The sequence below is a fragment of the Heterodontus francisci genome, chromosome 29, assembly GCF_036365525.1.
Source record: "Heterodontus francisci isolate sHetFra1 chromosome 29, sHetFra1.hap1, whole genome shotgun sequence".
NCBI lineage: Eukaryota > Metazoa > Chordata > Chondrichthyes > Heterodontiformes > Heterodontidae > Heterodontus > Heterodontus francisci.
In genome coordinates, this window is record NC_090399.1 from 43629860 (window position 1) to 43646892 (window position 17033).

The window sequence follows — 17033 nt, forward strand, 5'->3', positions numbered from 1 at the left end:
GGAGGCAGCCACTATCTTCCTGTAATTTCTCAAATACTTCCCCGGGGCACGCAGTCGCTTCCTGTCATTTTTCTGGAATCATGGATCAGTCCAGCACAGTAGGAGGACAGTCAGCCCATTAAGTCTGGCTCTTGCAAACAGCAATCCAGTTTGTCGCACTCCCCTATTTGCTCTCCCCAACAACCCCCCCCCCCCCCCCCACAAGTCCCCCGCACCCATAAGCCTACACATTTTTCTCCTTCAAGTTTTTATCCCATTCCCATCTGAAGGTGACTGCCCGATCAGGAATTGCATTCCAAATCCTAAACATTTGTTGCACAAAAATGTTTTTCCTACTGCCACCTCTGGTTCTTTTGCCAATCACCTTAAATCTGTGAGGTCCAGTTATCGACCCATCAGCCACTGGGAACAGTTTTCTTTATTTACCCTGTATAAATCTTTCATGATTTTGAAGACCTCTATCATGTGTCCTTTTCACCTTCTCTACTCTAAGGAGAACAATGGTATCAAGCAGTCTCAGTTTACAGCATTGCAACCAACAGAGAAAATGAACTTTTGACTAAGAGCAGACTGCTGCCAGGCAAGGAGCACCAGAAAAAAAATGTCTGTGCAGTTTAAGGACCTGCTTTGAGAATGAGATGGATTTGTGTACAAGTCTTGCTATTTTACCCTTGTTTGTCATTTAGTAATGATACTGAGAAGTCATCAGTAAGTCTGTACGCTAAAAGCTATAAAATGCACAATAAATATTTTAAGAATTAATTCAATCCCAGACGGGAGGTCAGTGCTCGAGTCCAAGGGCAAGCAATCCCTTCCTGTAATATCTCAAACACCTTTCTTAACGCACTCAAAGATGCTCAAAAGTGCAATTTTGTCGGATCGTTGGAGAAGGAATAGCCTGAGAAAAGCACCCAAGGCACACATCCATTTCCAGCATGTGGTGATTATATGGAATGGACAGGTTTATAGGAGCAGAGCGGGAGATGTCCGAGAGGGACATGGATCAGGAGCTGGCCAAGGAAACATCTGGAGAGTGAGAGAGAAATGAGTGTGTGAGGTGTTTCCAAAAATGAGGATCGGCCTGGTGGAGTGCAGTGGCCTCCAGCATGTCCCAGCCATTCCTGTGTTAAAATAGACAAGGCATGATCACATTAACCAACGCGTACAAACACCGAACAGAGGACGTTGAACCATCCAGAGTGCTCCCCATTCCAACGTTTCATCCCAGTGCTTCTCTTAAAGGCAAGTCACAAGACTGGGGTCCGGCTCCCTCGCGCAGAATTGTCCCTGGAGCAGAGAAGGTCAATGGGAGATTTAAAAGGGGTGCTCAAAATGTTAATGGGGTTTTGCTAGAGTAAATAAGGGGAATTTCCACTGGCTGGAGGGTCAGCAGCCAGAGGACACAGATTTAGGGCGATTGACAAAAAGAACCTGAGGCGACGGGAGGAAACATTTCTTTCACACAGTGAGTTGTTGTGATCTGGAATGTTCTGCCTGAAAGGGCAGTGGAAGCAGATTCAATGATAACTTTCAAAAGGTCAATTGGATCAATATTTGAAAGGGAAGAAAATGTCCAGGGCTCTAGGGAAAGGAGTGGGACTAATTGGATAGATCTGACGACCTCACCACATCCCCTCCCCCCGCCTCCTCCTCTCCTCTCCTCTCCTCTCCCTCCCTCACACCATTACTTACCGGCAGCATGAGTGATGTACCAGGGGGACCGGGCAGCCCATCAGCACCAGGAAGCCCAGGACGGCCACTGCGCCCCTGGAAACAGATCACATGATCAGAGTTAGCCAATCGACGGAGGCACCACCGCTGCCCCGCCCCAAAAATAGCAACAATCTGCACCGGCTCAAATCAGGAGGATGAGAAATAGGTCAAATACTCGACAGAACAGATACCATATCATTGTATACCTAGTGCTGTTCATAACATATACCATAACTGTGTATAATCACTCCCCCAGTGTACATAACACACCAGAACTGTATAATAGATTGAGTCGTGTACAATATATATCCTTACTGTACTTAACAGACTGAATACTGCTTAATTGTACATGAAAAATCAAATACTGTATCTAATAAAACAGATACTGCGTGGCACGGTCGCACGGTGGTTCTGTTATGGGACGAGTAACCCAGAAGGCAGGATTAATGACTTGGGGACAGGGGTTCAAATCCCACCAAAGCAATTTGGGGAAATAGTATTCAATTAATAAATTCCTAATCAAAAAACACCAGTCTCAGTAATAGTGACCGTGAAACTATCAGATTGCTGCATAAACCCGCCAGGTTCACTATAATACCCCTTGAGGGAAGGAAATCTGCCGTCCTTACTTGGTTTGTCCTACATGTGACTCTTAATTGCCCTGTGAAATGGCCTAGCAAGGGCAATTAGGGACAAGCCAGCGACGCCCACATCCCATGAATGAATTTTTTTTTTAAATTACGTGATGCCATTGCTGTGCATGGTAAATTAACTCCTCTATGATATATATTGTGAATCAAATATTTGTCGTTAAATGGTGATGGTTACAACCTGAAAGATGATATCTTTATGTACATTCGAGGGAACACCGGCACTACGTATCTTGACAGGAGCTGAAATTTCCATCTCGGAATGCCACCAGATCCCAGCATCTCCCTCCCACTGATCCCAGCATTCCGAAAACCACCTTCTTCGGAAAGAACTGGCTCTGCCAACGTGCCTGCACATGAATACATTCATACGCGCACACTCATATACACACACAAGCACAAGCACATGTGCACACACGCAGGCACACAGACACAAACACATATGTGCATGCATACACACACACACCTCCACAAACACACACACACACACACACTATCCAGGCTGACTTTAACCTCTTTGGCCTGTGTGTTTTTTTCATTCGTTCAAAGGATTTGAGCATCGCTGGCCAGGCCAGTATTTATTGCCCATCCCTAATTGCCCTTGAGAAGGTGGTGGTGAGCTGCCTTCTTGAACCTTTGCAGTCCATTTGGGGTAGGTACACCCACAGTGCTGTTAGGAAGGGAGTTCCAGGATTTTGACCCAGCGACAGTGAAGGAACGGCGAGAGAGTTCCAAGTCAGGATGGTGTGTGACTTGGAGGGGAACTTGCAGGTGGTGGTGTTCCCATGCATTTGCTGCCCTTGTCCTTCTAGTTGGTACAGGTCACGGGTTAGGAACGTTCTGTCTAAGGAGCCTTGGTGCGTTGCTGCAGTGCATCTTGTAGATGGTACACACTGCTGCCACTGTGCGTCGGTGGTGGAGAGAGTGAATGTTTGTGAATGGGGTGACAATTAAGTGGGTTGCTTTGACATGGATGGTGTCGAGCTTCTTGAGTGTTGTTGGAGCTGCACCTATCCAGGCAAGTGGAGAGTATTCCATCACACTCCTGACTTGTGCCTTGTAGATGGTGGACAGTCTTTGGGGAGTCAGGAGGTGAGTTACTCGCTGCAGGATTCCCAGCCTCTGACCTGCTCTTGTAGCCAAGTATTTATATGGCTTCTCCACTTCAGTTTTGGTCAATGGTAACCCCCAAGGTGTTCATAGTGGGGGATTGAGTGATCGTAATGCCACTGAATGTCAAGGGGAAAGAACATGTTACAACATCACTAGTTGTTACCTCCAAGTCCAAAAGGAAAGCCCCAAAATCAGTGCTTTGTTGCTGTAATGCACAGAATCACCACCAGGGGAGGACAGATTGCTACTCCACAATCCTGTTCCCAAGGACCAGTTCAGAGAACAGATGAGAATCCTGGCAGGAATCTGTGTGATGGACTTCCCCAGTCCTTGTAACTCCTTGCACACCACACCATCACATAATCCCTCACACACACCACACTACCCGGAACTCCGTAAACACTGCGGTCCCCGACACTCCTCTCACTCACACACTCACACATCACTCCCCGTCACTCACACACAAACACACCGCTCCCCGTCACTCACACACACACCCCGCTCCCCGTCACTCACTCACACACACCGCTCCCCGTCATTCACACACACACATCACTCCCCGTCACTCACACACAAACACACCGCTCCCCGTCACTCACTCACACACACCGCTCCCCGTCACTCACACACACACACACCGCGCCCCGTCACTCACACACACACCCCGCTCCCCGTCACTCACTCACACACACACACACACCGCTCCCCGTCACTCACTCACACACACACACACACCGCTCCCCGTCACTCACACACACACACGGCGCACCGTCACTCACACACACACACCGCTCCCCGTCACTCACACACACACACACACACCGCTCCCCGTCACTCACACACACACCGCTCCCCGTCACTCACACACACACACACACACACCGCTCCCCGTCACTCACTCACACACACCGCTCCCCGTCACTCACACACACACCGCTCCCCGTCACTCACTCACACACACCGCTCCCCGTCACTCACACACACACCGCTCCCCGTCACTCACTCACACACACCGCTCCCCGTCACTCACACACACACCGCTCCCCGTCACTCACACACACACCCCGCTCCCCGTCACTCACACACACACATCACTCCCCGTCACTCACACACACACACCGCTCCCCGTCACTCACACACACACCCCGCTCCCCGTCACTCACACACACACATCACTCCCCGTCACTCACACACACACACCGCTCCCCGTCACTCACTCACACACACCGCTCCTCGTCACTCACACACACACACCGCTCCCCGTCACTCACACACACACACCGCTCCCCGTCACTCACACACACACACACTGCTCCCCGTCACTCACACACACACCCCGCTCCCCGTCACTCACACACACACATCACTCCCCGTCACTCACACACACACACACTGCTCCCCGTCACTCACACACACACCCCGCTCCCCGTCACTCACACACACACATCACTCCCCGTCACTCACTCACACACACACCGCTCCCCGTCACTCACACACACACATCACTCCCCGTCACTCACACACACACACACACACACACACACAGCTCGCCATCACTCCTCACTCACACACACTCCATCACTCCTCACGCTCACACCACTCCCCGTCACACACACACGCCGTTATGCGTTACACACACACACTCTGCTCCCCGTCTCTCTCTCACACACACACACACAAACAGCACCCCATCACTCCTCACACACACACCGCTCCGTCACTCCTCACACACACACCGCTCCCCGTCACTCCTCACTCGCTCACACACACCGCTCCCCGTCACTCCTCACTCGCTCACACACACTGCTCCCCGTCACTCCTCACTCACACACACACCGCTCCCCGTCACTCCTCACTCGCTCACACACACTGCTCCCCGTCACTCCTCACTCGCTCACACACACCGCTCCCCGTCACTCCTCACTCACTCACACACACCGTTCCCCATCACTCTTCACACACAACACTCCCCGTTACTCACTCACACGCACACACGCACCACTCCACGTCACTCACTGACACATACACACTCCGCTCCCCGTCACATACACATACACACACACACAGGTGCGCGTGCACACACACACTCCGCTCCCCGTCACTCACACACACACACAGGTGCGCGTGCACACACACACACCGCTCCCCGTCACTCACTCACACACACACACAGCTCGCCATCACTCCTCACTCACACACACTCCGTCACTCCTCACGCTCACACCACTCCCCGTCACACACACACGCCGTTATGCGTTACACACACACACTCCGCTCCCCGTCTCTCTCACACACACACACACACACACACTCCGCTCCCCATCACTCACACACACACACACACCTCCCTGTCTCTCCTCACAGACACACGGCCATTTGTTAAACTCCTTCCCTGCTACCCACCACTAACCAGGCAATGTTTCTCTATTGCAGCCACTCAGACAATTAGTGCACCCTCTCTCCTTGTGCGTTGACAGAAATCCTTCATTGGACCTGATGTTAGAGGACCTGCAAGTCAGGGACCAGTGACCGAATGGAGTGGGAACCCCTCGTTTTTCCAACAGCTTTCTGGGTTTCTCGGTTTGTGTTGCATTCTGACCCAGTCAGACAACTGCAGAAAGGCACGGCCTGTCACATTCACATCAATGGCTCTGTGAGCCGACAGGAATTCCTGTGCAGCATTTCTACAATAATGCTGCTGAAGGCCCTGCTTCCAACACCCTTACAAAGGCCCAGCTTGAGACAAACCTGCCTAGACAGAGGACTGGGTCAGGGCGCCCCCACATTTCGACGCGGGCACGATGTTAAATGGGCATCGGGCCCAGACTCCACCCTCCAGCCCCCGCCGGGGCCGGTCAGCTACAAACCAGGGATCAACTCCCTGCAGGTTCACAGCGTTGAAGGAGTTCTCCGCAGATGAAGATTGGACTTACCCTTTCACCAGGATCGCCCATGGGTCCGGGGGATCCCGACGCTCCTGGGGGGCCAGTCGGACCCTGTCAACAAGACCAAAACAAAACCAAAGTCAAAAACCAATACAAGAGGCAGGCTCTGAGGCCTCAGCACCTGTAACTAGCACAGGCAAAAAACAAGGTTCATCGCAGTCCCCTTCATTACACTGCAATCTGCCCAGGACAGATAGTGAGACAGCAGCAAGGAAAGAGCAGAGAGACAGCAGCAAGGAGAAAGCAGAGAGACAGCAGCAAGGAGAAAGCAGAGAGACAGCAGCAAGGAGAAAGCAGAGAGACAGCAGCAAGAAGAAAGCAGAGAGAGACAGCAGCAAGGAGAAAGCAGAGAGACAGCAGCAAGGAGAAAGCAGAGAGACAGCAGCAAGGAGAAAGCAGAGAGACAGCAGCAAGGAGAAAGCAGAGAGAGACAGCAGCAAGAAGAAAACAGAGAGAGACAGCAGCAAGGAGAAAACAGAGAGACAGCAGCAAGGAGAAAGCAGAGAGACAGCAGTAAGGAGAAAGCAGAGAGACAGCAGTAAGGAGAAAGCAGAGAGACAGCAGCAAGGAGAAAGCAGAGAGAGACAGCAGCAAGAAGAAAACAGAGAGAGACAGCAGCAAGGAGAAAACAGAGAGACAGCAGCAAGGAGAAAACAGAGAGACAGCAGCAAGGAGAAAGCAGAGAGACAGCAGCAAGGAGAAAGCAGAGAGAGACAGCAGCAAGAAGAAAACAGAGAGAGACAGCAGCAAGGAGAAAACAGAGAGACAGCAGCAAGGAGAAAGCAGAGAGACAGCAGTAAGGAGAAAGCAGAGAGACAGCAGTAAGGAGAAAGCAGAGAGACAGCAGCAAGGAGAAAGCAGAGAGAGACAGCAGCAAGAAGAAAACAGAGAGAGACAGCAGCAAGGAGAAAACAGAGAGACAGCAGCAAGGAGAAAGCAGAGAGACAGCAGTAAGGAGAAAGCAGAGAGACAGCAGCAAGGAGAAAGCAGAGAGACAGCAGCAAGAAGAAAACAGAGAGAGACAGCAGCAAGGAGAAAACAGAGAGACAGCAGCAAGGAGAAAGCAGAGAGACAGCAGTAAGGAGAAAGCAGAGAGACAGCAGCAAGGAGAAAACAGAGAGAGACAGCAGCAAGGAGAAAGCAGAGAGACAGCAGCAAGGAGAAAGCAGAGAGACAGCAGCAAGGAGAAAGCAGAGAGAGACAGCAGCAAGAAGAAAACAGAGAGAGACAGCAGCAAGGAGAAAACAGAGAGACAGCAGCAAGGAGAAAACAGAGAGACAGCAGCAAGGAGAAAACAGAGAGAGACAGCAGCAAGGAGAAAGCAGAGAGACAGCAGCAAGGAGAAAGCAGAGAGACAGCAGCAAGGAGAAAGCAGAGAGAGACAGCAGCAAGGAGAAAACAGAGAGACAGCAGCAAGGAGAAAGCAGAGAGACAGCAGCAAGGAGAAAGCAGAGAGACAGCAGCAAGAAGAAAACAGAGAGAGACAGCAGCAAGGAGAAAACAGAGAGACAGCAGCAAGGAGAAAGCAGAGAGACAGCAGTAAGGAGAAAGCAGAGAGAGACAGCAGCAAGGAGAAAACAGAGAGACAGCAGCAAGGAGAAAGCAGAGAGACAGCAGCAAGGAGAAAGCAGAGAGAGACAGCAGCAAGGAGAAAGCAGAGAGACAGCAGCAAGGAGAAAACAGAGAGACAGCAGCAAGGAGAAAACAGAGAGACAGCAGCAAGGAGAAAACAGAGAGACAGCAGCAAGGAGAAAACAGAGAGAGACAGCAGCAAGGAGAAAACAGAGAGACAGCAGCAAGGAGAAAGCAGAGAGACAGCAGTAAGGAGAAAGCAGAGAGAGACAGCAGCAAGGAGAAAACAGAGAGACAGCAGCAAGGAGAAAACAGAGAGACAGCAGCAAGGAGAAAGCAGAGAGACAGCAGCAAGGAGAAAACAGAGAGACAGCAGCAAGGAGAAAGCAGAGAGACAGCAGCAAGGAGAAAACAGAGAGACAGCAGCAAGGAGAAAACAGAGAGACACCAGCAAGGAGAAAACAGAGAGACAGCAGCAAGGAGAAAGCAGAGAGAGACAGCAGCAAGGAGAAAGCAGAGAGACAGCAGCAAGGAGAAAACAGAGAGACAGCAGCAAGGAGAAAGCAGAGAGAGACAGCAGCAAGGAGAAAACAGAGAGAGAGCAGCAAGGAGAAAACAGAGAGAGACAGCAGCAAGGAGAAAACAGAGAGACAGCAGCAAGGAGAAAGCAGAGAGACAGCAGCACGGAGAAAGCAGAGAGACAGCAGCAAGGAGAAAACAGAGAGAGACAGCAGCAAGGAGAAAACAGAGAGACAGCAGCAAGGAGAAAGCAGAGAGAGACAGCAGCAAGGAGAAAGCAGAGAGACAGCAGCAAGGAGAAAACAGAGAGACAGCAGCAAGGAGAAAACAGAGAGACAGCAGCAAGGAGAAAGCAGAGAGACAGCAGCAAGGAGAAAGCAGAGAGAGACAGCAGCAAGGAGAAAGCAGAGAGAGACAGCAGCAAGGAGAAAGCAGAGAGACAGCAGCAAGGAGAAAGCAGAGAGAGACAGCAGCAAGGAGAGCAGAGAGCAACAGCAGCAAGGAGAAAGCAGAGATAGACAGCAGCAAGGAGAAAGCAGAGAGAGACAGCAGCAAGGAGAAGCAGAGAGAGACAGCAGCAAGGAGAAAACAGAAAGACAGCAACAAGGAGAAATCAGAGAGAGACAGTAGCAAGGAGAGAGCAGAGAGAGACAGCAGCAAGGAGAAAACAGAGAGAGACAGCGGCAAGGGGAGAGCAGAGTGAGACAGCAGCAAGGAGAAAGTAGAGAGAGACAGCAGCACAGAGAATGCAGAGAGAGACAGAAGCAAAGAGAAAGCAGAGAGAGACAGCAGCAAAGAGAAAGCAGAGAGAGACAGCAGCAAGGAGATAGCAGAGAGACAGCAGCAAGGAGAAAGCAGAGAGACAGCAGCAAGGAGAAAGCAGAGAGACAGCAGCAAGGAGAAAGCAGAGAGACAGCAGCAGAGAGACAGCAGCAAGGAGAAAGCAGAGAGACAGCAGCAAGGGGAAAGCAGAGAGACAGCAGCAAGGAGAAAGAAGAGAGACAGCAGCAAGGTGAAAGTAGAGAGAGACTGCAGCAAAGAGAAAACAGAGAGAGACAGCAGCAAGGAGAAAGCAGAGAGATAGCAGCAAGGAGAGAGCAGAGAGACAGCAGCAAGGAGAGAGCAGAGAGACAGCAGCAAGGAGAAAGCAGAGAGACAGCAACAAAGAGAAAGCAGAGAGAGACAGCAGCAAGGAGAAAGCAGAGAGACAGCAGCATGGAGAAAGCAGAGAGAGACAGCAGCAAGGAGAAAGAAAGCAGAGAGAGACAGCAGCAAGGAGAGAGAAAGCAGAGAGACAGCAGCAAGGAGAGAGAAAGCAGAGCGAGGGCGTTGGACTGGGAGGACAGAGAGAGAGAGGCACAAAGGTTGAAGTCAAGGAAAGTCTGCAAGAGGTCAAGAAAGGGAGGGTGGAGAGTGAGAGAGTGGAAGAGAAACGAGCGGAAAAGGAGAGGAGGGAGAGACATGAGAAACAAGAAGGGTACCGAGTGAGAGAAAGAGAGAGACAGAATGCGAGGGAGAGGAGAAAGGGTGTGTGCACAATGGTAACATCTCAGCTGCCACGAGATAAAGAGGCTGGTCCGGAAGCAAACCTTAACCATTTGGCACTAACATCACCCACAGGCAGGCAGCAACCCGTGAATGACCAGCTCGTCTGCTTGTGCTGGACCGAGGGCACAGAGACCAGGAGAATGTCCTGATCCTCTTTGAGAATTCCCACGGGATCTGAAAGGTTCTCCTGACCAGGCAGACAGGGGCCTCGGTTTAAGATGTGATTTACAGACCAGTCCCTCTGACAATGCGGCACTCCCTCGGTACTGACAATACGGCACTCCCTCGGCGCTGACAGTGCGGCACTCCCTCGGTACTGACAGTATGGCACTCCCTCGGTGCTGACAGTGCGGCACTCCCGCGGTACTGATAGTGCGGCACTCCCTCGGTACTGACAGTACGGCACTCCGTCAGTACTGACAATACGGCACTCCCTCGGCGCTGACAGTGCGGCACTCCCTCAGTGCTGACAGTACGGCACTCCCTCGGTACTGACAATATGGCACTCCCTCAGTGCTGACAGTACGGCACTCCCTCGGTACTGACAATATGGCACTCCCTCAGTGCTGACAGTGCGGCACTCCCTCAGTGCTGACAGTACGGCACTCCCTCAGTGCTGACAGTACGGCACTCCCTCGGAACTGACAATATGGCACTCCCTCAGTGCTGACAGTGCGGCACTCCCTCAGTGCTGACAGTATGGCACTCCCTCGGAACTGACAATATGGCACACCCTCAGTGCTGACATTACGGCACTCCCTCGGTACTGACAATATGGCACTCCCTCAGTGCTGACAGTGCGGCACTCCCTCAGTACTGACAATATGGCACACCCTCAGTGCTGACAGTGTGGCACTCCCTCAGTGCTGACAGTACAGCACTCACTCGGTACCGACAGGGCGGCACTCCCTCAGTATCGCAAGGCAGAGGATCTTCAGACCAAGGAGGCTCCACCAGCCACTCTCTCTGACTCTGGTGCAGGTCCTTAAAGCTGTTTGTCTTTGCAGAGTTCAAACCTTCACCCTCACCCTCGCCCTCCACCCTCAACCTCCCCCACCACCCTCATTGTCACCCTCCACCCTCAGCCTCCCCCACCACACTCACCGTCACCCTCCACCCTCAGCCTTCCCCGCCACCCTCACTGCCACCTTCACCCTCTGTCTCCACCCTCACCCTTTTCCCTCCATTCACCTCCACCTCCATGCTCACCCTCTTCCCTACCATCCACCCTCATGCTCACTCATTCTCTCTCTCAACCCTCCATCCTCACCTTTCACCCTCACCCTCTTGCACTACCCCCCTCACCCTGACCCTCGCTCCCTACACTAACCATCTATTACAATATTTATTTCTCAGAATTATCTATCCTACAATGGCTATTCCTCCTCAGAACATCCCTGTATGATTCCCCCCGCCCACCTCACACACTCCTGCTCCAGCCCCCATCCTGACTCCATTGAGATCCCGACTGCTTACCCAGAGCCACCAGAATGAGGAACAGCTCACGATCTGACTCGGAGACAACCTGGCAAAGCCTAATCCTCTCCCTGCGACTTGGGCAGAAGACGTTTCAGGGTACGATGGCCAGACTCCGTTCATTTCAAGAAATTGCAGGATTCTTCACACTGACGTCATTTTATGGGGAGTAACAAGGAGGCAAAACAACAGGCAGGGATGAACAATTGAGGGGATTGGTTCAAAAGGACAGGAGCATGGTTTGGGAAAAGACAAGTGGATGTGAAAGGGACCGAAAATGTGCAGCTCCTGTTCCCACAGCAGATCAAACAGAATCACTTACCGCAGGACCTTCAGCACCAGGAGGACCTTCAACCAGCATCCCCTGTAAATACATAGAGACAGTGTCAGACACAGGAGGGGGAGAAGAGGGGGAATCCCTTGTAAATACATAGAGACAGTGTCAGACACAGGAGGGGGAGGGGAGGGGGAATCCCCTGTAAATACATAGAGACAGCGTCAGACACAGGAGGGGGAGAGGAGGGGGAATCCCCTGTAAATACATAGAGACAGTGTCAGACACAGGAGGGGGGAGGGGAGGGGGAATCCCCTGTAAATACATAGAGACAGTGTCAGACACAGGAGGGGGAGAGGAGGGGGAATCCCCTGTAAATACATAGAGACAGTGTCAGACACAGGAGGGGGAGGGGAGGGGAATCCAATGTAAATACATAGAGACAGTGTCAGACACAGGAGGGGGAGGGGAGGGGAATCCAATGTAAATACATAGAGACAGTGTCAGACACAGGAGGGGGAGGGGAGGGGGAATCCCCTGTAAATACCTAGAGACAGTGTCAAACACAGGAGGGGGAGGGGAGGGGGAATCCCCTGTAAATACATAGACAGTGTCAGACACAGGAGGGGGAGGGGAGGGGAATCCAATGTAAATACATAGAGACAGTGTCAGACACAGGAGGGAAAAGAGGAGGGGGAAGCCCCTGTAATTACAAAGAGACAGTGTCAGACACAAGAGGGGGGAGGGGAGGGGAATCCCCTATAAAGACATAGAGACAGTGTCAGACACAGGAGGGGGAGGGGAGGGGAATCCCCTGTAATTACAAAGAGACAGTGTCAGACACAGGAGGGTAAAGAGGAGGGCGAAGCCCCTGTAATTACAAAGAGACAGTGTCTGACGCAGGATTGGGGTGGGGAGGGGAATCCCCTGTAATTACAAAGAGACAGTGTCAGACACTGGAGGGAAAAGAGGAGGGGGAAGCCCCTGTAAATACATAGAGACAGTGTCAGACACAGGAGGGTAAAGAGGAGGGCGAAGCCCCTGTAATTACAAAGAGACAGTGTCTGACGCAGGATTGGGGTGGGGAGGGGAATCCCCTGTAATTACAAAGAGACAGTGTCAGACACTGGAGGGAAAAGAGGAGGGGGAATCCCCTGTAATTACAAAGAGACAGTGTCAGACACAAGAGGGGGGAGGGGAGGGGAATCCCCTATAAATACATAGAGACAGTGTCAGACACAGGAGGGGAGGGGGATTCCCTGTAAATATATAGAGACAGTGTCAGACACAGGAGGGGAGGGGGATTCCCTGTAAATATATAGAGACAGTGTCAGACACAGGAGGGGGGAGGGGAGGGGAATCCCCTGTAATTACAAAGAGACAGTGTCAGACACAGGAGGGGAAAGAGGAAGGGGATTCCCTGTAAATACATAGAGACAGCGTCAAACACAGGAGGGGGAGGGGAGGGGAGGGAAATCCCCTGTAATTACAAAGAGACAGTGTCAGAACACAGGAGGGGAAAGAGGAAGGGGATACCCGGTAAATACATCGAGACAGTGTCAGTCACAGGAAGGGGGAGGGGAGAGGAATCCCTGTAAATACATAGAGACAGTGTCAGACACAGGAGGGGGAAGGGGAGGGGAATCCCTGTAATGACAAAGAGACAGTGTCAGACACAGGAGGGGAAAGAGGAAGGGGATTCCCTGTAAATACATAGAGACAGTGTCAGACACAGGAGGGGGGAGGGGAGGGGAATCCCCTGTAATTACAAAGAGACAGTGTCAGACACAGGAGGGGAAAGAGGAAGGGGATTCCCTGTAAATACATAGAGACAGTGTCAAACACAGGAGGGGGAGGGTAGGGGAGGGAAATCCCCTGTAATTACAAAGAGACAGTGTCAGACACAGGAGGAGAAAGAGGAAGGGGATACCCGGTAAATACATAGAGACAGTGTCAGACACAGGAGGGGAAGGGGAAGGGGGATTCCCTGTAAATACATAGAGACAGTGTCAGACACAGGAAGGGGGAGGGGAGGGGAATCCCTGTAAATACATAGAGACAGTGTCAGACACAGGAGGAGGGAGAGGAGGGGAATCCCCTGTAATTACAAAGAGACAGTGTCAGACACAGGAGGGGAAAGAGGAAGGGGATTCCCTGTAAATACATCGAGACAGTGTCAGATACAGGAAGGGGGAGGGGAGGGGAATCCCTGTAAATACATAGAGACAGTGTCAGACACAGGAGGGGGGAGGGGAGGGGAATCCCCTGTAAATACATAGAGACAGTGTCAGACACAGGAGGGGGAGGGGGGAATCCCCTGTAAATACATAGAGACAGTGTCAGACACAGGAGGGGGAGGGGGGAATCCCCTGTAAATACATCGAGACATTGTCAGACACAGGAGGGGGGAGGGGAGGGGGGAATCCCCTGTAAATACACAGAGACAGCGTCAGACACAGGAGGGGGGAGGGGAGGGGAATCCCCTGTAATTACAAAGAGACAGTGTCAGACACAGGAGGGAGGAGGGGAGGGGGATTCCCTGTAAATATATAGAGACAGTGTCAGACACAGGATGGGGGAGGGGAGGGGAATCCCCTGCAAAAAATTCTAATTCTAATTCTAATTACGAAGAGACATTGTCAGACACAGGAGGGAGGAGGGGAGGAGGATTCCCTGTAAATATATAGAGACAGTGTCAGACACAAGAAGGGGGAGGGGAGGGGAATCCCCTGTAATTACAAAGAGACAGTGTCAGACACAGGAGGGGAGGGGGATTCCCTGTAAATATATAGAGACAGTGTCAGACACAGGAGGGGGAGGGGAGGGGAGGGGAATCCCCTGTAATTACAAAGAGACAGTGTCAGACACAGGAGGGGAAAGAGGAAGGGGATTCCCTGTAAATACATAGAGACAGTGTCAAACACAGGAGGGGGAGGGGAGGGGAGGGGAATCCCCTGTAATTACAAAGAGACAGTGTCAGACACAGGAGGGGAAAGAGGAAGGGGATACCCGGTCAATACATAGAGACAGTGTCAGACACAGGAGGGGGAGGGGAAGGGGGAATCCCTGTAAATACATAGAGACAGTGTCAGACACAGGAGGGGGGAGGGGAGGGGAATCCCCTGCAATTACAAAGAGACAGTGTCAGACACAGTAGGGGAAAGAGGAAGGGGATTCCCTGTAAATACATCGAGACAGTGTCAGACACAGGAAGGGGGAGGGGAGGGGAATCCCTGTAAATACATAGAGACAGTGTCAGACACAGGAGGGGGAGGGGGGAATCCCCTGTAAATACATAGAGACAGTGTCAGGCACAGGAGGGGGAGGGGGGAATCCCCTGTAAATACATAGAGACAGTGTCAAACACAGGAGGGGGAGGAGAGGGGAGGGGAATCCCCTGTAATTACAAAGAGACAGTGTCAGAGACAGGAGGGGAAAGAGGAAGGGGATACCCGGTAAATACATAGAGACAGTGTCAGACACAGGAGGGGGAGGGGAAGGGGGATTTCCTGTAAATACATAGAGACAGTGTCAGACACAGGAGGGGAAAGAGGAAGGGGATTCCCTGTAAATACATCGAGACAGTGTCAGACACAGGAAGGGGGAGGGGAGGGGAATCCCTGTAAATACATAGAGACAGTGTCAGACACAGGAGGGGGGAGGGGAGGGGAATCCCCGGTAAATACATAGAGACAGTGTCAGACACAGGAGGGGAGGGGGATTCCCTGTAAATATATAGAGACAGTGTCAGACACAGGAGGGGGAGGGGAGGGGAGGGGAATCCCCTGTAATTACAAAGAGACAGTGTCAGACACAGGAGGGGAAAGAGGAAGGGGTTTCCCTGTAAATACATAGAGACAGTGTCAAACACAGGAGGGGGAGGGGAGGGGAGGGGAATCCCCTGTAATTACAAAGAGACAGTGTCAGACACAGGAGGGGAAAGAGGAAGGGGATACCCGGTAAATACATAGAGACAGTGTCAGACACAGGAGGGGGAGGGGAAGGGGGATTCCCTGTAAATACATAGAGACAGTGTCAGACACAGGAAGGGGGAGGGGAGGGGAATCCCTGTAAATACATAGAGACAGTGTCAGACACAGGAGGGGGGAGGGGAGGGGAATCCCCTGTAATTACAAAGAGACAGTGGCAGACACAGTCGGGGAAAGAGGAAGGGGATTCCCTGTAAATACATCGAGACAGTGTCAGACACAGGAAGGGGGAGGGGAGGGGAATCCCTGTAAGTACATAGAGACAGTGTCAGACACAGGAGGGGGGAGGGGAGGGGAATCCCCTGTAAATACATAGAGACAGTGTCAGACACAGGAGGGGGAGGGGGGAATCCCCTGTAAATACATAGAGACAGTGTCAGGCACAGGAGGGGGAGGGGGAATCCCCTGTAAATACATAGAGACAGTGTCAAACACAGGAGGGGGAGGGGAGGGGAGGGGAATCCCCTGTAATTACAAAGAGACAGTGTCAGACACAGGAGGGGAAAGAGGAAGGGGATACCCGGTAAATCCATAGAGACAGTGTCAGACACAGGAGGGGGAGGGGAAGGGGGATTCCCTGTAAATACATAGAGACAGTGTCAGACACAGGAGGGGAAAGAGGAAGGGGATTCCCTGTAAATACATCGAGACAGTGTCAGACACAGGAAGGGGGAGGGGAGGGAATCCCTGTAAATACATAGAGACAGTTTCAGACACAGGAGGGGGGAGGGGAGGGGAATCCCCTGTAAATACATAGAGACAGTGTCAGACACAGGAGGGGAGGGGGATTCCCTGTAAATATATAGAGACAGTGTCAGACACAGGATGGGGGAGGGGAGGGGAATCCCCTGCAATTACAAAGAGACATTGTCAGACACAGGAGGGAGGAGGGGAGGAGGATTCCCTGTAAATATATAGAGACAGTGTCAGACACAAGAAGGGGGAGGGGAGGGGAATCCCCTGTAATTACAAAGAGACAGTGTCAGACACAGGAGGGGAGGGGGATTCCCTGTAAATATATAGAGACAGTGTCAGACACAGGAGGGGGAGGGGAGGGGAGGGGAATCCCCTGTAATTACAAAGAGACAGTGTCAGACACAGGAGGGGAAAGAGGAAGGGGATTCCCTGTAAATGCATAGAGACAGTGTCAAACACAGGAGGGGGAGGGGAGGGGAGGGGAATCCCCTGTAATTACAAAGAGACAGTGTCAGACACAGGAGGGAAAGAGGAAGGG

The 17033-nt window shown here is 51.9% G+C and overlaps 1 protein-coding gene across 1 annotated transcript in view; it reads right to left on the bottom strand.

The window, feature by feature from the left end:
* LOC137345808 (collagen alpha-2(XI) chain-like) overlaps positions 1-17033 on the bottom strand; it is a 730020-nt gene that overhangs the window by 465416 nt on the left and 247571 nt on the right. Inside the window, exons 12-14 of the mRNA XM_068009057.1 lie at positions 11859-11900; positions 6410-6472; positions 1693-1767 (exon numbers count right to left, since the gene is read on the bottom strand). Coding sequence (XP_067865158.1) covers positions 1693-1767; positions 6410-6472; positions 11859-11900 — 180 coding nt within the window. The remainder of the gene's footprint in view (positions 1-1692; positions 1768-6409; positions 6473-11858; positions 11901-17033) is intronic.